The following is a 20,611-nucleotide window of genomic DNA, read 5'->3' on the forward strand; positions in this document are numbered from 1 at the left end:
AAACCTGTGTTGCTCCTGCTCACCCCACACCCAGCACTTTGTGACCACTCCCAAGGTCACAGATCAGCTGGACCTGCTGGCCCCATCTCCTGGAGGAAGTCAGGGAGATGAGACCTGCCACCCCAGGGGGATGCTTCGTCCAGGCACACACGCCTGGCTGACAAAAGCAGCTGGACATGCTCAGGGAGGAGGAGGGGGGGAGGACGAGGAGGATAGCTGCACCATGCTGTTTGCCCATGGCAAGCACACGTGTAGCCTGACGCTGCCACTCCTCTGTGTGCTGACACCAGGGCAGCTCCTGTGGAGCACCCTGCTATTATAAACAGTGATGTCATGCTGGCTGGTTTTTGGGGCTCCCAGACCCGCTACCCAGGGCACTCCATGGTGGAGGGCCCTGGTGGCACCCAGCTCCCACGCAGGGGAAAAGCTCCTCTGAATCCCTGGGTTGCGAGAGCAGCAGGGGTCTCAGTGCCTCCTCCTCCTCCTCCTCTCCCTCCTGGGGACTACAGCATTGGTTATGAGGATGTGCCAAGATCTCTCCAGTCAGCAAGTCCCTGGGCACCACGTAGCTGGGTTAGGGCTGAGACTGGCATAAAGACAGGCAGCAGGACCTGGGGGTGGATGTAGTGCTGTTCCCCCATCCCCCAGAGAGGGCGCAGGACCTGGTGGGTGCATCCTACAGAGATGTGGCAGGACAAGGGATGGGTGGAGGGCTGCCCCCCAGCTCCCCCCCTGGAGTGTGGATGGAGACTGGGCAGGGCAGGGTGGATGGCACGGACACACACATGGGAGGGTGCCTGTGAAGTGGTGGGACAAGCAGTGCAGTCAGAGCTGGGAGATGGCAGCAGCATGGCAGCTCTGCCGCGGCCAGACCAGCCCTAGGACCATCCGCCTGCACAGAACTGGTGAACTGTTGCTGTTTGCTTAGGACAGTGCACTTGTGCCTAAGCATGTGTCCCCATTTCTCAGCTGTGATTCACATCCTGCTGGAAGCCAGGGCAGGATCAGGTGTGATGGATTCCTCACATCCTCTGCTGGCATGGGCACTGGGCAACCTCCTGCCTGCCCTGGGGGTGCTGCATCACTTGGGATGGAAAGGAGCCCTGTGACAAGGAAAATCTCACTTCTGGCATGCCACACTGCCTGTGGAGGAGCAATGCTGTTGCAGGCACCAAGGACACCAGCTGTCATACCTGGATGGCACATACAGGAACCAGCATGCAGAAAGCATGCGCTGCTTCTCTATGAACTAGAAGCAATTTGCGCCAATTGTGGATCTCCAGGGCTGTATCTGTTGTGTCTCTCTACCTGCACACAATGGGCAGGTTGGTCCATGCGTCTCCAGGCTCTGGTCTGTCTGCTCATGCTGCCCACAGAGGTGTGTGTGCACTGGACTAAGGTTGGGTGTGCGTGGCAGGGGGCTGTGGAGTGAGGGCATGGTGAGGGTTGGCATGTGCTGCACATCTTGCTGTGCCAGGGGCCTCACTCTGCACTGGTGCCACACTGCAAATGTAAGCAACTGCTGGCAAGTGCCCAGGGGGCTCAGCCTGCACAGGCCACATACCTGCACTCCTTGGCAGGAGCCTCCTGCAGAGGGAGGACCTTGTGCTGCACACGCACATGCTAAGTCAGCCAGTGTGCCCTCTGCCATCACAGTGCCTGCCCTGGTCCGACTCATGTCCTGCTGCAGGGGCTGCAGCACCCGGGCACTGAGCTTCTTCCCTGCCACAGCCTTGGCTAGCAGGAGTTAAACCCCATATGAGTGAATCCATTGCCTGGATTTTTCCCTCTGCTCACCTTTGGCCCTTGCCCTGTGCAGAGTCCCCTGGGGATCCTGTGAAGTAAGCACAGCCTGTCCCACTCCATGATCTGCCAAAGGAGCCAGAAAAGGGCGCAGCAGAACTGTGTGGACCGCTCTGCCAGGGCGTCCTGCAGCACCACATCCAGCATGGCAGCCTGGTTCTGCCCTTTGCTGCAGTGCCTCTGACGCTGACTGTTCCTCTCTGGGGACCTCTTGGTGATGAATCCACCTTGCCTATGTCCCCAGGAAGGAGAGGTGAGGGAAACGCTGTCAGTCTCCAGTGCTGCAGGGGCCCAGCAGCTCAGGGATGGATGACGGCACTGCACAGCACCCTGCAGTGCAGGATGCAGCCTCAGGAAGGACACAATGTCTGTTGGGAGCAGATGGAGCTCAGAGGCAGAGACTGGAGCAGAGCTGGCATCTGCTCAGGACACGGCCCCTGAGGTTGCAGCCTACTCCCTGGAAGTGGGCCTGGGGTCTGTGGTGCCTAAGAATGGTCAGGGCCTTGGTGTCAGCATCTCCAGTGCTGGCAGGACCACCAGCCTGTGAGGAAGTGTGGGCACCTCCTTTCCCTGCTGTATGTTGGCATTTCCAGAGAGATCTGCCCATGGCAACACGACATGCCCAGGCTGAGCACATTCTCTGTCCTGACTGCACAGCTGCCACTGCTGGGTGTCCGCAGAAGCACTCTGTGGCCTTGCTCCCCGCAGTGCTGGCATTTGAGCTTGCTGCGGAGCTGCAGCCTTGCACAGCCAGTGCTGCTAGGCTGCAGAGCTTCCCCCTCCAGCCTGCACAGAACCCCAAATGTCACTTGTCTGCCTCTCCTCCTTCCTCCAAGGGGTTGTAGTCCTCCCAGAGTATGGGGGCACTGACCCACATGTCTCTCACCCTGCTGTGCCTTGCACTTAGAGCAGCTGTAGGAACCAGGACCCAGGGAGACCATGGCTCCTGGCCATCTCACAAGCCCCGCTTGGAGCTGGAAACACCTCAGTGCTTTCAGACCAGAGGAAGGCTCCAGCGCTGGGAGCTTGCATGAGGTGCTGGCTGTGTGTGGCAGGGAGGGAGGGAGGCTGCTTCAGTATTTCCACAGGCAGGACATTCCTATGAGGTGACCGATCCCTCCCCAGCACCAGCACCCGCACCCCTGGCTTTCCAGTTTCTTTGTCACAGAGTGAACATAGCTATTTTTTCCCTTTTTGGGACACCTCTAGAACCCATAAATCACAGTGCTGAGATCTGCTGTGGCCAAGAAAGGAGGAGTTTGGAAAAAGGATGGGGGTTCAGGAAAGATGCCCCTCCTGGTAACTTATCGCTAAAACCCAGGCTCCAGACACCCCCAAACATGGCAGTCCTTCCAGGGGCTTCCAAGAAGACCTCACAGCTGCCACCTGCATCTCCGAGGTCCTTGCCTGTCAGTTAGGGGTTTTGGACATCACAATGCTGAATCAGTTCTTCAAACTGCCCCCAAAACTGGCTTAATTCACAAGCTGTGTGCAAAGAACAGGATGACTCTTATTGCAGGGATGGGTTTGGGGAAGGTCCTCAGGGTCACTGGGACTACAGGAGAGACACAAAAGCAGCTCTGCTGTGCCACAGGCAAGGCCAAACAGTCCTGCGCAGGGGTGGCCAAACCACCTGGATTCCCCAAGTCCTCTCTGCAGCCTTGTACCACAGCAAACAGACCACTTGTCTGAGAGCAGCAAAACTGCCTGTGCCGAGAAAGACAGAGTAGCAAGCCCACGGCTAATCTGGAGGTCCTGCACAGCTCACTCTCACAGGCAGGCTGCAGACAGCCTCAACAAGGGGCACAACGTCTCCTCCAGGATTGGGGAGCTGGAGACAAGCCTACTCCTGCAAACAGCCCCAGAGGGACTGCGGGTAGGTGCACAGCCCAGGCAGGCCCCCTTGTGCCTCATCGCTCAGTGGCTGCTCTCTTGTGGGCCCCTGGCAGCGTGGAAACAGCATCACAAGCACCAATGCCACGTTGCTCAAAGAACTCTGGAAGCTTTAACGTTATGGAAAACCTGTAAGAGACCAGTCCTGGCATTTGCTAATGTGCTGACAGAGGGTTGTTGGGTGTGCTGTACCCAGTAGGTCATGTCCTGCCACTTGGTGCAAGGCTTGGTTGTGCACCACATCTCTGGGCTTCCCTCAGCCTGCTGGTCTGTGATGGCTGACCCACAGCCCAGGACTATCATGTCCTTAAGGACCAAGAGGATAGGCCTTGTTGCTCTGCTGCTCTCTGGTGACAGCTCTGGTTGCTTCAGCACCTGTTGCAGCCTGTCCCAGGCCCTTCTGTCTCATTCACCATTGTCTCGTTTGTCAAACTATTTCAATAGCAGGCTCTTTTCTGATCATATTTTCTCCTTACATTCATTTGGTTCTCCACTAGGACAGTCACAAGGAATTAAGAAAACTTGGCAGAATATTTCTGACTGTGCGCATGCTCTTCAGGGCCACTCCTCCCCAGGACCATCCTCCCCCGCTCCTGCAGCTTGGTGCTTCTTGCACTACATGAGTCTCACAGGCTCACTGGGAAGAGACGTTTCTTGGCAACACTGTACCTGCTGTGTGCAAAACATCAAATGTTTTCCTAGTTGTAATAAATCTCACTAGTTAATATTCTTATTATTTTTATAGTTGCTCATAGACTTTTCTCTGATGCATAGCTGGCTTGACTACTAACATCCTTCTGTTCACCCCCTTGCTTTGCACAAGCTCAAATATGAAAGCTGTAGGTTGGAGACCAGGATGGAGACCATCTGTGCAGGGAGCAAACAGTCTTTATGCCAGGGTTGGCTTCGTTTCTACTTGTCTGGTCTAGACAGCTTACATAAGAAAGAACTGAATAGCTGCCTGGTCAGGAGTCTTCCCTGCCCAGCTGTGGCTCTGCCAAGTCTTGCACTGGACTCTTAATCCTTGTCTGTATGTCTAGTCTGCTGCAGGCAGGCTGAGCTATGTTGCATTGAAATGCCCTGTCCACACACAAAAAGATTGCTAGCACACCACTTTGTATTTCATAAATGGTCTCAAATTCACTTTGGAGATGGAAGGTCAATTTATCTACTGCAAAGCTGGTACGAACAGATCCTTATCCCCCAGCAATGCTCCCACCAGCACCCCATGTGGCTCTGCTGGCTCCCTGGCTTGCTACGACATGCTTTCCTACCCTTTCCTTTTCTGGAGATCATTCTTCTAAGTTCCCGCTTCAGTTGCTAAATTGGGGTCATCTGCAGCTCCAGTGTGTGTGGATGTTCCAAACCAGCGCTGTACTCCTTGTGACTCAGTTACAGCTGACCGTTGTACTCCAGTCCAAGAGCAGATCCTGCGCTTCAGGGACTGCTGAGCTTCTGTTCCATTTACTTAGGCTGTAAACAACTCAGATGCAGATGAGCACATGAGTTCTTCACTGCCACTGCACTGCATGTGGTTGCAGCCAGCTGCTGGTGCTCCAACAGCACTGCAGCCAGCTGCATGCTCTCCAGCTCAGCTAGTGACATGAACATTGGCTGCAGAGTGCATCCAGTGGTCCTGAGGCTGGCCATGCTGCTGGGGCTCGGACCCCATCCTGGCCGGACCCCCTGGCCTTCCTGCTCTTGAGTCTTGGGGGCTCTTCACTCTCCTTCAATATAAAGGCTCTGCCCAGAAGGGTACCGTTTCTCCATCCTTTTTCATCATACCATGGGAATGGAAGAGCAGCTGCCTCCTGTTTGTGGCATTCTGCAGTCTCTCTGACTTCCTGCCTCTGCCACCATCACCTTTCAAAGATCCAGTGCCAAAAGCCTTAGTGAGGAGAGACTGTTACATGCAATAGATCTCCCTTAAATAAGTTACTGGAGGTGACTGTGAAGTAATTTAAAAATTTATCTTCCATCCAAAGCAAAAGAGTGAGAAGGGTTTCTCTGGCACTGGGCAGAGGAGCAACAAACTTCCCTGCAGGAACACCAGCCTTCCCAGCATCAGATGACTCATAGCACCCTCCAAGGCCGATGGACTTCTCCTAGGTGTATTTCCAGTTTTACTCGCAAAAGCCACTGGGGATTTTACATTCATAGTTTTAAATGTTGCAGTTTGCTCTTTTGAGGAGTTTTGCTATCTTGACATCCCCACAGATACCTCTTGAACACCAACCACCTTTCACAGCAAAATGCACTGTAGCAAGAAATGTGTGACTGACAGCTATCACCCACCACTACACAATTTCTTCTATCTGCTCATTGGCATAATGGCACATGCAGAAATCTTACAATAACTGTAGGGAACAGAGACAGTGGATTGTTTTGACATTGATAATGTGCAGGTGTGGCCTTGCTTTGAATATGTGCAGCTGTGATCCTGCAGCAAAGAGGTAAATAACTTTGAGGGATTATGAGAAGAAACCCAGATGAGACAGAAACAAAGGAGGAATGTGATCTCACCTCTAGAAGATAAGGAAGAGTAGCCTATAGTGAACAGCGGCTGGGTGTATGGACAATACAGTTTGACCAATAGTAAAGCTTTTAGCAGGGTGCATACAGAGTATGAACTTAGAAAAGCTGTAACTAACTAACAATAAATGTCTTTGCTTCACAATCCTTGCAAAATCTGTGCCTTGTACGCCACAAATAACCTTTCACAAAAGCTCTGACATTTCTCACAAGTTTTGCCCACATTTGGAGGCCCCTCATGCAGTGTCTGGTCCCTCAGGGCAGCTGCTCTGCCAGCCACCCAAAATATGGCCTGTTCCTGTCTCCACTGTAGCAACTGTGATGCAAGATACAAAAAAACAGCCCTCACAAAGCAAAGCTTCTCCTGATTCCTTTGCAGTGTTTACCATTCATTCTTACACATGTATATGCCTTTGCCATCCTGCAAATCAACAGGTTGCTGTTACAAGCTTCTTTCTCTTCCCCCAGTACCTGTTACAGTTTCCTGGGCCCAGGCACACATGGAAAAGTGAACCTAGCAGAATGATGAAAGCTATCAGCAACAGTAATTGAGACCATAATATGCATCAAAGTCTCCAGCCGATGTTACAAAACCTCTTCCACAATTCTTAAGATGCTATGGACTTTCCTACCCACCCCATTTAAATACAGTGGGTACTTCCAGATGAGTCACTTAAGAGGCACCACAGAACAAATACCGCCCTATACTTTTGGTCCTGCTGGAAGCAATGAAAGTAGGCAGCTAGTTCCACCAACCACCACATGCAATTAAGGACACCATCACTCCAGATCCCCTTAACAACTACACACCATGCCTAGCCTGGTGGCCCTATGAAGGACATGGCCCCTCAGGGGCAGCAGGGATCTCTAGCTAGTCCAGAATTCATTAGCTACAGCTCAGCAGCAGGCTGGGATGGTGGACTCTTAGCTGTGTGCTTCTTTGTTCTGGGCAAAGGTTGCCCCAACACACTGCACACTGCTGCTCCAAAGCCTGAACCGTCGGGCCTCCTGTCCCTGCATCTTTCTCCTTGTTTCAGGGAAGAGCTCGCCCAAAAGATGTCCAACTCCTATCAGCTATCAGTACTCCTAAAAGCAAGCTGTCCTTCACTTGTCTGCATGCCTGGGAGCTGGTGCCTGCTCATTCCAAGAGCCACAGCCTGGCACCCTGACCTCAACTCTGCCATGGGCTCAGGAGAGGGGAGAGCAGGGCCAGCCCCACATATGCTCCAATGGGAGTCCTGCAAAAGTGGGGCCCTCAGCACCCTCGGCACAGGCTTGCATACATCTCTGCCTGCTGTATCTCTGGACCATGAAACCAGCACACAGCAGATCCCTGGGTGTAAGGTAGGATTATTTCTCCGCAGCAGGAATCATGCCTGAAACCCTTTCAGCTCTACAAAATCGCTGACACCCTTGCCAAACCAGAGGGAAGGCAAGAACCCTCCACAAGCTGTTCAGCTTTGCAGAGCCTCAAGCCCCAGATGTGGCACACAGTCCACACTGCCTGCTCCCCACCACTCTGTGGTCTCCTCATGCTGCATGAGCTCTGAGATCGTGTAGCCTCTCTTGCAGGGGCACCTTGTACCTGGCAAATGCCCTGTCCCTGCACAGCCAGCACAGGTGGGACAGGGAAGCTCAGCTTTTGCCACCAAGTTGTCCCATCCTCATGTGCACACTCATCTTCCTTGCCATCAGTGGAAAAGCCTGTCAGATGAAAAGCTATCTTTCAGGATTAACCAAGGATAAATTGTAGTTTCTCCCCCTTGCTAGGCAGTAGCTGGATTAAGGCCTTAGTCATGTCTAAACAGATGGCAGAGTAGGGGGAAGCCCTCATCATGCCCAGAGCTTGAACTGCGTAATCAGCAAAGAATCAGATCTCTGCGAGTGGGGCAAGATTGTCTGTCTGAGAGCAAAATATTTAGATTCTGTGGAATATCGGCCAATTACAATATTTTTCTTCAAATAAAACATTAGAATACTGAAATAAATATTTGAAAACACAGTATACCAAAGCCTTGCGTCATTCCTGATGCAAAAGTCTTCCCTCATTTTTGTGGCAGCTTCCTCACGTAGGGTTTTGAGCCAGGATGGCTTCTGGTGGTGCTGAGGCACTGGCAGGTCTGGTGGCACATATGCTTGCTGTCTGGAAATGCTGAAGCTCCTCCTGGCAAGGGTCAACTCCCAGTTTGAGCCGAATGCCTGCATGTGCTGTGGAATCTGTTGTGGGGTCTGTGAGGAGAAGTACTGCCTTGAATTCAAAAAGACACTGCCAGCAGCAGCCTGGGGAAGGGCCTGTGGGCAGCTCTCTCTGAGGCGTGAGGAGCAGGCATTCTGTGACGTTCTCTGTTCTCCAGTTCTTTGTATGGAAGACTGCAGACAATGTGGACACCAGTGAGATTCCTTAGGTCTTTTCCGAGATTCAGATGAACTGAGATGTTAATCTGAGACACACTCGCTGTGGACATCATCAAAGAACTTGTTCAGTGATGCTGGGGGCTGCATCCTGTCCCCCTGGCTGCAGAAGCAAGGCAAACCCACCTATAATGTCACAGCAGATTTACTGTCCTTCTCCTGACTGCATCTGATCTGATGTCCACCCTGGCCTCAAACAGCCCTAACCACATTGTTTGCTTTGTCCTCTATTTTGCCCCCATTTCCCCCTGCCATATGAACAACACTGCATCCCAGTTCTTTCCCCCTCCCACCTGCTCACCCACAGGCTCAAGTTTTGGTGATTTTGCACCCTTGTTCAGCAACCACAGCCTTGGTGAGCAATCCCATTCAGGCAGCACTGCCTTTAGGTACTCCCCATCCAGCGAAGGTTTGACACTTACCTCTCAACTCTTTGGTTGTTTCTTGCTCTGTTTGCTTAGCCTGCGGTGAGGGCTGGCCCCACTTTAGCCTCTCCACTCTCTGCAGCACCAGGCAATCACCCCTCCACTCAACCTCAGGCCAGGGCCAGCCATCTGCCCGCAACTTTGCATTGATGTCATTAATGCTGCATTTTCCTGCATTTCAACTGCTGCCACAGCTGCTGCAGCATCTAAGCTGTCTTTCAGTGCAGACTGGAGGCAAGTCTCTTTTACACTGGCTTTCACATACCCACTACCCCACATGCCTGTAGGAAACGTGCCACTACCACACTCCTTGTAAGTCTATGGATACTTTGCTCTTCCTTGTCAGGTCAGGTTAGGTGGGAAGTGGAGAGAGAAAGAGTTTGGGCAAGGCACACAGGCAAAGCCACCTTTACTGAGAAAAGGTCTTTATCTTTTTAAAATATTTAGGCTCATGTGAAAAAAGAACACGTACTACCCAAATGATCATTACTGCAGGACAGAGCCAGACCCCATGAAGAAGGGGAGCTGAAGATGCATTGAACAGGCATAGTGACGTCTCCACACATGCTCCAAATCCGGCACTGATGGGGTTACATGACTGCTGAGGACTGGTCAAACCATCACATGAGATGATCCTGATATGTGCTGATAAAACCCTTCCCAAGTTGTTTTCTCTTAATGAAAATAATGATGTCTGGATGAAAGATCTGAACAACAAGAACAACTTCAGGGTGAAGTTGCTGAAAAAAATGCCATTGCTCCACAGCTTCATTTTTTTTCTGCCTCCCAAGAACCGCTCCTGACAGCCCCTGCTCAGGCTAGGGACAGTCTCTGGAGCTGTGTACTGACACACTGCTGACTGACAGCTTTCTGCTACAGTCTGCTGCTACAGTACTTTTGCTCCTCACAACATCTCTTGCCTTAACGTTTGCAACTGTCAGACTGATGAGCTTCCTGCAAACCATCACATGCCAGAGAAGATGCTATGCATCTGTGAAGTTCCCCTCGTTCTCTCCCACCAAGGCAGCCGAGCCTGTCTTCTTCGCTGTCAACTTCACATAATGCAGAAGGGCAGTCCAGGGTTCTGGTGTACCTTGTATATGTCTACACCTAAAGTTAGGGAAGATGAACACCTCCAGAGATGACAAAAGATGTTTAACATATGGTAGCATTCACAGCACATACTAGAGAGGCAGTTATCTATTGCCAGTCATCACTGAGAGATATTTTAATGGGAAGAAATCTGTAGAGCCTTGCTCCCTCCCTAGCACTTCCCAAGCGTGTTCTGTACCAGATGTAGCCATAGAGCTGTTTATCTCTTCATTCATGTCACAATTGCATCTACTCAGATGCTACTTCTCAGAGGAACCCACACGTGAGACTTCTATAAGCTTTTCACTACAAGATCATGTTTCCAGTTGCTTGCAAGTCTGCCAAACTGAAATTACTTGAGCTGCCCATGTTAGGCACATCCGCCAGGCTGGTTTACAAATACAGTCTGAACAAAACCACACAGGTAACATAGTCCACACATTTCAAATAATGAGACATGGAAATCTATTTACTCTTGAACAAAAATAAATTCTGCTACTTTAGTCACCTTGTTAAACCACCTGCATGGCTTCTCCTGTTAGTAGAGGCCACTAAAACCGTCATGCAATCACAGCTTAGAAAGAAAGAAGCCTCCAGGCGTGGGTCCTTTTCAGCATCCCTGTGGAAAACTATCCAACTTAGGATGTTCATGCCATTTGTAACTCTTCTGAGTTTGTCAGCTAAATTCTTTAAAGAAGCCACCATCACTCCTCTCCTACTAGCTTCTCACGGGCTCTTCTTGCTCACAAAGACAGAAAGTATTTTCTGCCTGAGGTGGTGAAGTAATGTTATACTGGATATTTTGTATTTTTTCATTTATTTTTCATTCCATTCTTTGCTTAGTTCACTAATCAAAGCTGAACTCAGGACAGGGGAAGCCTGACTGACAGTGGAGGATCCTCACCATCCACCATTCTGCTGACAGTTTCATGGTTCTCACTTCAAGATGTCTCCTTGCTCTCATCTATTCTTACCCTTTCCATTCTCCTGCAAATTCATTTACAAAGTCACTTCTGACAGCCAGTATCTCACTGAGAATGGTATCTAGACCAAAATAATGAATTCAAATCCACGGTGTGGCCTTCCCTGGAGACAAAGAAGCAAGAGGTTGACACGTGGCACTATGGAAAATGTGCCTGAACTTTTATGCCAGCGACTCCCATACATGTTTAGGTACTCACATTTGAACATCTCGGTCTGCATGTCTTGTAAGGACGGACTCACTGACTACTCATTAAATAACTGCTCCAGAGAGAAGAAAGGTGGGATTTAGGTCTCCTAGCACAGGAGAAAAAGACACTTCATGAAGAGCGGTTTCATTTAATGACTCTTTTGCATTTAGTCAGCAAATTGCTCTGCTACTTGACATGAATGACGGAAAGACTGAACAGATGTGACTGTGAAGACAAGAAACAAGTCTACCCCAGGTCACATAAGGCAGAACTCCTTACCAGGAAGCCCCAGGGGGAAAACAAGTCCTTCTAAATTCTTTATGGCTTGTATTCTTGTATTGTATTGAGTCAACCCTGAGATTCAACTCACACCCAAGAAACGGCAGAATGTTTTGATGAATAATGCAGCTCTTCTCTGTGAATGAGGCAGGCATGCTCCACCTAAAGAAGAAACCTTAAGTTTTTTTGAAGAAGTAGCGTATTTCATGGCAGGGAGTTTCCATTCTGTACAAGGAGCTAACTGGAGTACTTCATGTAGCACAGCCAGTGAGTGGCACAATGTGAAGGAATGAACCAAAAATCTGTGAGCCAACATAATGATTTCACAGGGAAGGTACTCTGAAACTCCTTCTATAAATTCAGGGCAATGGAAAAGAGATCCATGCCACTTAGGTTACTGGGGCCTGTAATTGCCCAGCAATTTTTAAAGAAAAGTATCTCTAAAGTGAATGCTCAGACCTAGAACTTCAGCAACTTCTGTCATGTGTACAGAAGACCTTGTACCCAAAGACAGTGTTGGATGCTATTTTAAGGAAGGACTAGTAAGCCATCAAGAATTTATTTTCCACCACCTGCAGTGATTATTTCACTCTGATAGTGAAAACCTCATTTATACAATGCAAAGGTTTACATTTCCATAAACACAGAATACAGCTACTAACAGTTAAATCAGGAAACCTCACAGAAGTCTGGAAAAGACACTTTGCTACACTCATGGCACTTGTCTGGTGCAGAATATTGTAGTCCTTAACAATATGGTGACCCACTGGCTTGGAAGTTCAGCTTCTTAAAAATCATGAGAGAAAAAGAGTAGTCGTTGATTCAAGGCCCACACAGGTGGCAGCAGCAGTCATCTCCCAAGTTTCAGAACAAGGGCCACAAACTCTTCAACAACCTCAGGCTATGGCCCAGACTCCAGTGGAAAAAGGCTTAGCAAAATACTACACTAGACTAAGGACCCAGCAAACACTACAGAGGACTGCATGGGAACTGTCACTCCCCAACCTAGAAACACAAAATTTGACCAGTGTGCAATCGAAAGACTAGATTTACAAGGGGATTTGTGGATTATTTCAGAGTAAGAAACTCAGCCATGTGCTAAAGAAGAGCAGAACAGTTTGCCTGAAGCTCCACATGGGCTGGCTGGACAAACCACTAATTCAAAGGTAATTTATCAGGAAAGTTAAGTGCACCAGCGCAAACTGCTGCTTTCTGCTGCAACAAGAGCCCCTCAAGAGTGAGAAGATATTGCCTCTGACACTTAAGAAGTCAGACTTGTTCTGCTCATTCACATAAGATGGCTGCAGAGACCCTGGTGCTGAACAGGAACTCGGGGAAAATGGTGCAGGTAGCAGATGGGGGCTTGGGGTGTGTGTGTGGGGGGTGGGGAAGGAAGGAAGTTGCCTATCATAATCAATATAACAGAGATTTAGAACAATTAAAACAAGTTTAGAGAGTTTCCAAGACAAAAAAAAATTGCCCCAAAAGAGGGTAAATGTCAATCTGCAGCAGGAAGACTTCCATCTCAAAAGCACTGAGGAATTCAGCGGTTTGCACCACCAGCACACATGCAAAAAGAGTGTATCATATCTCCATCCACTGACACAGACAGGTTCCCTCCAAAGAATAGCTCTGCTGTGGCCAAGGCAGAGCTGTGGCATGAAGCTGTTTTTCAAAAGGTAAATTAATTTTATTACTCCTTGGGATAATGTCTGGCAGCTCAGAGGGCCGGTGAACAATGACACAATCCTTTCAAGACCTGGGCAAGAGAGACCAAAGAGCAGAAGTCAGAAACAAATCTGAAACCTACTTCAGAACGGCTATGGAAAGAGTAAGAATTAAATTTTCATTTCACTTTTGTCAAAGAAAATGAAAAAGACATGGAATTCACCACCATCAAATAGTGAGATGGAAAAAAATAATTTCCTGTCTGGGAATGGCCAAATAAAATGAAACTACAATGTACTGGTCTTCACTGAAGGGCCAGATGGAAAGGAGTGGCATTCAGCCAGCCAGTGCTAGGAGCAGGTCAGATCCTATGGAAGGAGCAGGTCAGATCCCATGGGACCAGCAGGAAGGTGTCCAACTGCTCTGTTCCAGCGCAGTGCAGTACTCTGCTGATGTTGTCAACCTCCCCAATGTCAGGAAAGGAATACTGGTTCCTCCATGAAGCTAAGACGATGAGACAAAGTTTCTGTTAGGAAAAGAGGAGATGCCCAGAGTACTGAAGAGGGGGCAAGGCTAATACGATGCACAAGTTCAGGTTCATGTTCCTTAGGAACACATATCTAGGTAGTTACTTTGCCTTTACACTGATGGGATTTATATTGCTTTTGAACTTCTGATACTGACTGCAATATGGTGAAATAAAAGCTGAGCACAATAGATGATGCTACAACCTTTAGAAGACTCAAGTAGATAGGTTAGATTCTGCCATAAAATGTAATGACACCTTAACACAGGTGCTCCCAGTAATTTTTCTAATTCTTTCATGCAGCTTTGATGTTCTACTGTTCATAGCTTCTCAGAGATAAGGCCTAAAAGAGTCACTGCGCATACATGTGCAGTGACTTGATGACTACATATGTACACAGAGCAATTCCCATCAGCAGGAACGATGTGACTTGCTGGCTTGAAGGAATCTTTAGACCTGAACAGTTGAACTGAGGATGCACAAAACTAAATGTGTGAAATGGGTCCCCAGTGGTATGCAAGCCAGAGCTGATGAGTCTGCAGATCTGACCTGAGAACTTCACTTCCCAGCACAGCAAACACATGGACCAGAAGGTACTGCAAACAAAATGGGAGGCGAGCAACTCAAATATGAAGCTCAGTTTTTAGCCATTCACCAATCACAATTAACAGATTATTGAATTTGACTTTTCACTGCATAGCTTGGATACACCACATCAGTTTCTGCACAGACCGGATTCCTTCAGATTTTGGATCCTTAGTTCAGATTCCTATTATCTGAGACACAGGAGATGCAGCCATCCTGTTTTAAAGTCCATTTCAGGAGAATTTGGCATGCTTTTCCATCAGGCAACTCCAGTGTTTGGCAAAGTATTTCTGACCTTCGGGATTCCTGGGTTCTGCCTGTGGTTTGGAGAGGGCCAATGTGTGCGCAGAAAACAAGGACAGCCCCACTTCACTCAGTCCCTCCGGATTTCAAGAAGAGTCAAAGGCACGGGGCTGAAGTGAGAATATTCCTGATTTTATATACCCTCTCTGTTAACGCGGTTTAGTAAGTTATGGGCACGTTCAGCCGCTTCTCCTCAGTGACTCGCCAGGGCTTTCCCCAGGGGACACGGCCGCCGCTGATGGTCGCACGCTCCAGGCCGGAAGCCGAGGGGCTTCCGCGGCAGGTCCCCCCAGCGGGCCGCCTCCCTCGGGGGGAGCGGCGGACCCCGCACGGCGCCCACCGCCGCCGCCGCCGCCGTGACTCCGGGGGACGGGAAGGCCGCTCCTGCTCCGCTCCGCCGCCTCGGGATTTGCCGTCAGCCGGGCCGTCCGAGTCCCGCTCGCCGCGGCCGCCTCCCCAGCCCGAGGGGCCGCGCCGGGCCCCGGTGCCCGCCCTCCCCGCTTGCCGCCCGCGCCCGCGCACACCGTTGCGGCGCCATTTCCTCAGGAGGCGGCGGGCCGGGCGCGGCAGCTGCTCCCGCGGCGCCGGGGGCGGGAGGGGCCCAGGGGCGGGTCTCGCGGACGGCCCGGCCACCGCTCGCGGCCCGCGGCCGCCTCTCACCGGCCAACGCGCCCGTCACGCGGCGGCAGCGAAGCCGCGGCGGCCCGCGCCATGGCTCTGCCGTCACGTGCCGCGGCCCGGCCAATGGGCGGTGAGCGCCCGGCCCCGCCCCGCTGGGAAGGGGCGGCTGCGGGCGGCAGCGGCGGCGGCGGCGGTGGGGCGCGATCGTAGCCGCGGCGGAGACAAAGAGGGGCCGGCGGGAGCGGCCGGCGATCGCGGCCCGGTGCTGGCCTCTCGGCGGGGGCGGTAACCGGCGGCGGGGGTGGGGAGCGGGCGGCGGGCGAGGAGGCCTCGAGGCGCGCGGGGCCGCCGGTGCACGCGGAGCGCGGCCCAGGCCCGGCCGTCGCCATGGCCCTGGCTAATTACAGCAGCCTCAACCGGGCCCAGCTTACCTTCGAGTACCTGCACACAAACTCGTGAGTACCGGGCCGCGCCGCGGCCGCCGGGCAGGGCCTCGGTGGGGTGGTGCCGCTGCCTGCGCCCCCGGGCTGCCTTCCTGCGTGCCCGCGGTGGCGGGCGAGCATGGCTGGAGGCCGGGCCGTGGGCTGAACTGCCCCGGCCGGCCCCAGCGCCGCCGGCTCGCATGCCCCAGGTGCTTTGTTGGCCGCGGCCGGACACGCCCGGGCGGGACTGCCGTCATGCGGGGGATGGGCCTGCGGTTCGCAGAGAATCACTTGCGGGCACTGGACAGGTGCCAGGGCTGCGGGAGGCAGCGGATGCGGCATGCTGGCCAGGTGCACTCCTGCGGCCCTGCGCTCCCCGCAGAAGGTAGGCCACTGTTCCTCTGCTGCATCATGCCGCCTTCGCACCTGGGTGCTTTGTGCTGGTGTGTTTCGAGCAGGAGCATGGCATCCTTCTTTTGGTCGGCTCTTTGAAGCTGCTGTGGCTTTTGCACGTCACCGAGGAATGCCCCAAAATAAAATCTGAGAAGAGGCAAAGCTCTTGTTTAAAGTGAATTACTTCTGAGTGCGTGTCTAGAAAATGGGAAGCGCCACCAGGAATCGGTGCTTTGCAGGGTTAAGCACCCATCTGAGACCTGCCTGTTGGACCTTGTGGTACTGTGCACAGAAGGGTTTAAAAGAAAGTTTTGTTCTGGCTGAGCTGCCTTGGAAGAACAACATGGAATGACACTTGGCATTTCTTCTTTTTGATCAACTGGTCACCAGTGTAAGCTTGTCATCTAATGTTTTTTGGAAGAGTTGAGTCTTATTGTTACCATCAATAGAAGAAGAAGTAAAAGTGCAGGCTTATCTTTTAATTTCCCTTTTCAGTGTGTGCAGGCAAGCTTAGAGTGAGGGGCAGCAGTGGTCTGCAGCAATCTAAAGGCTTCTCATGCACAGAAATAGGAGTGACTTGATTTCAAAGTAGATCTGTCTGGCTTTGTTGGTAACATGATACATCTGCAAAAGCAAGTAAGACTAATCTCACCTACACATGTGCCAAGAGCATTATGATCTGGTTTTTGTTCAAGATCAGGAAGGTAGTGGGTTATTGCACAGGAGAAGAAACCTAGTAACAGCCTGGTGTCGCCTTTGGGTCCATGACCTGTGGCTTTGTTTTCTGGCTTGGCTGATGGCAGTTGCACACAGAGTGCAGTCTAGTGCCTGAAGATGATGGACAATACTGAACCATGTTCCTGGTCTGTGATTGATCTGTGAAATTTGCATGTGCAGTGGCAGGAAACAAACATTTTTATGGATTAGAAGACTGTATGTCAGAGCTCTATCAGCAGTTTGTGTTTGCCTGCAGAACACCAGAACTCGCCATCTTATTAAGAAGATAATGTCTGTGCTGCAGAAAAGGCTGATGTGTTGTTGCTGCTCTGGAGTATTAAATATTAAAGCTACTTCATGTTGCCACCTTACTTTCTGTTCTGCGTATGTTGCTGGTCTACTTCTGGTGTGCTACATGTCTGCAGTGCATAACTGCATTACGGAATTGTTAGAGGGAGCTGGAAGCTAAAGCATATGAATAAGCCAAAGCCAGGGCTTCTTGTCCATCGTGAATGAAGAGCCTTTCGAAGATCAACGCCCAAGCTAAATGCTTCCCTAAGAATGGGAATGGAAACAATGGAAATAATTTTAAAAGCAAAAAATAGCCAAACCAAACTCCCTACCAACCCATGACAAATAAAGAATTGCCCTGCTCCCCTGAGAAAAAAACAACAACAAAAAAAACCTCAAAACCAACCAAAGAACAGCGTAAGACTTCTGATAATAGAGACTCTTGTCTTCTGGACTATTCTCTGTTGCTGAGGAAAACCATACCATCTCAGAAAAATTTTGTTTCAGTGCTAAAGATGTTCTTATGGTCATGGAGGTAGAAGTACTTTAAAATAGCCATTAAAAATCATCCATCTAACTGTTGAGGTGCAGAAGGAAACCATGGCTTACTTTTTTCTCCTTTTGTGAGACTTACTTTAGGAAAAGTTTTAGTACGTCTAACAGACTACTCAGTCTGAAGTGCTTTACAGAAGACAGTTTATCTGGTCCCTGAACTTGAGGACTTGCTGTAGATCTTTCCAACAACTTCTTAAAGCTTCCATGCCTGACGGCAAATTTCACAGCAAGTACCTGAATCACTTCTGTTGCCATTTTGTAAAAAAATAAAAATACCACTGTGCTTTTCCAAGTTTTCCAGTGCTTTTCTTGATGAGTAGTTGACTGGGAGCAGACTTCTTAGTAGGGCCTGTAGTGAAAGGACAAGGGATAGTGGCTTTCAACTAAAAGAGAGTAGATTCAGACTAGATAGAAGGAAGAATTTTTTTATGAAGGTGGTGAGGTGCTGGCAGAGATTGTGCAGAGAGGTGGTAGATTCCCCATCCTTGGAAGCATTCAGGGTCAGGTTGGGCAGGGCTCTGGGCAGCCTAATCCAGTTGAAGGTGTCCCTGCTCATTGCAGCTGTGGGTTGGACTAGATGGCTTTTACAGGTCCCTTCCAATCCAAACCATTCTATGTTTCTATGTGAAAGTTCTTTTAGATCCTAGAATGAAAATCACTGTGTGTAAGCATGTGCAAATTACCTGTGCATTGTTTTTATGACTTCCAGAGCCATCTACTTGTCTTCCCATTAGTTTTTCTTAAAATTGAATTGCTGTAGCTTTAAGATGCTTCCAAAGCCATTCATTGAGATGCTTACAAAACCACACCTGAGCCCAACCAACTTGTTTTTGCATATTTTGGATATTTGTAATGCAAGATTGAAGGAATTTGTTGAAAGTTGAACAGCTGAAATTGTCTCCTGCCAGTAGGAAGGATTTAGCTTGTGATTGAACTTGAGTATTTTTTCTGTAACTAGAATTGTCCTGTTCAATACAGCTCAAGTGGAAGAAGATCACTGAAACAGAAAGACTTCAAAATGACTGAATGGTGGACTTGAGGAATACTAGTAATAACAGACCAGCAAGCTCCCACCCCCTAAGCTCTCCCATTTCTTCTTGTGGATGTTTTCTGTTCTGGCCTGAAATCATGCAGTGCTGAGAGGATAGCTATTGTTTCTGATGCAGAGGCCACACTTGAACATTTTCCTAGATGTAGCCTTCTTCAGAACAAATATGAAGTCCTACATCTTTCATTAGTAATTAGGTACTTGTCTGACTATGCAGGATCAGGAGTTCAACTGGGTTCAAACAAGGATGATCCTCCAAGAACTGCTCACAAAACAAGCTTTTCTTCCCAAATGGTTACTCCAAATGGTTGTTTGTGGAGGTGTTTGAAATCAGTCATGTTCTACAGAATTGTCTGACTTGACCTTTTGTAATCCAAATTTCAACAAATTGGAAGCATTGCACTTCCCTGTTCTGTTTCTTGTCAAGCCTGGAGCTGTCTCAAATGGAAGTTGGAAGTTTAGGAAGGTCTAAACCAGAGTGCTTCCGCCAAGATGAGTTGTCACTGAGACTCAGATTTTGATAACACTTCCCCCCCCCCCCCCCCCCCCCATATCTTATCATCAGTTGTACGATCAGTAGTAGTTGTATTTCAAGTGCTCTGACTGATAGAGGTATGTTACCTCTGATGATGTGCACCTAGCTCATGCTTAGGTGTTTCCAGGTCATGTGCAAGCTCTAATAGTCTCCATTTTGTCAACAGCTTGCCTTGTGTTTTGTTTTGTTTTTTTAAACTTATATTGTAAGTAAAATAATCCCAAGTGTTTTTTTGGGAGGTGAGGGAACACTGTCACCAACTGGATGTTAAGTATTTCAGGTACTTCTGACTGTAAAAGTCAAAACCATGGTTTTTGTTTAAGCAGAGCTGATTGAATCGGGCCAAAACCCTTTGATATTGACAAGTTCAGTGTAAGTGTTGAGATTAATATACTGAAGAGAAGATATTAGTGTATATACACTTTTGTTAGTGATAAATAATAGCTGGACTGGATTTCACTTGCCTGTAGCAAGGTTTCACTTTGCCTGTGTCAGCACAAGAGGTTCCAGTTTTGGTACATCTTCAAGTTGAGTGTGGTGTCAGGCTGTTTTTTTCTCCTGCCTCTTGTTATATGCAGCTATGTTTTCAGCTATTTTGTTCCAATATCTTTCTTTGGAAGTCCCTATTTGTATCTTATTTGCACCTTTTCCTTAAGTTGAAGCATTCTTTAAATTCTAGAGTAAAAGCTGCTAGCAAAGCACAGTTACTAGTGCTAAAGCATGCATTTGCTTATGGATTTTTCCTGACATGGGTTACTTCCTAAATAAACTGCTGGGATGTTGATTTTTGGAACTGAATAGGTGCTTGTAGGCTTGAGAGAGCACTTGAAACCTGTGCACAGGAAATTGTGCTCAAAGGAAAGAATACCAGGTTTGAGCTTCTGTGGAAGCTTTGTGATTGGGAAGGTAGTCTTCAAAAACCATTCCCTTCTGTCTCTTGTCTCTGCTTAGGCAAGTGGGAGCTTGCAGAGATGGAAATCTCCATTCTCGTGGTTCTAGTTATAATTGTGAAATCTAATGTGTTTTACTTCTGATTGGAGCTGCATTGATGAGCTAGGTGTCATGACAGTGGCAATGGGTATGAAAGTTTATTTTGTGATTATTAGCATTATGGACAGCTATATATTTTGTGTGTGGGAAGTACCTATGTATCAGTTCTTAAGAAGCTGAAAATATGAGTAAGTCACTTTCTGTTTGGTCACTTGGCCTTTTTGTGTAGTAGTGAAAACACATTGTATGTGAAGAGGTTTCATGTAAACTGAAACATGTTGATAAAAACGTTTCTCAGGATTTGATCTCTTCATCAAGCATCTTAGAGAAGCAACAGATTGCACTAACT

At 49.3% G+C, this 20,611-nt stretch overlaps 1 protein-coding gene across 4 annotated transcripts in view; it reads left to right on the plus strand.

Moving 5' to 3' along the window:
* The first annotated feature begins 15,457 nt into the window (after positions 1-15,457).
* Positions 15,458-20,611, plus strand: part of MORC2 (MORC family CW-type zinc finger 2) — a 49,055-nt gene continuing 43,901 nt past the window's right edge. For 2 of the 4 annotated variants that reach the window (XM_056326962.1, XM_056326972.1), the window contains exon 1: positions 15,600-15,766. In XM_056326962.1, coding sequence (XP_056182937.1) covers positions 15,699-15,766 — 68 coding nt within the window. In that variant the 5' untranslated portion in view covers positions 15,600-15,698. Of the gene's footprint in view, positions 15,574-15,597; positions 15,767-20,611 lie in introns of those variants that run through there. The other 2 variants (XM_056326983.1, XM_056327000.1) reach the window with 2 other exon arrangements.

Source organism: Falco biarmicus, chromosome 1, assembly GCF_023638135.1.
Source record: "Falco biarmicus isolate bFalBia1 chromosome 1, bFalBia1.pri, whole genome shotgun sequence".
Classification (NCBI taxonomy): domain Eukaryota; kingdom Metazoa; phylum Chordata; class Aves; order Falconiformes; family Falconidae; genus Falco; species Falco biarmicus.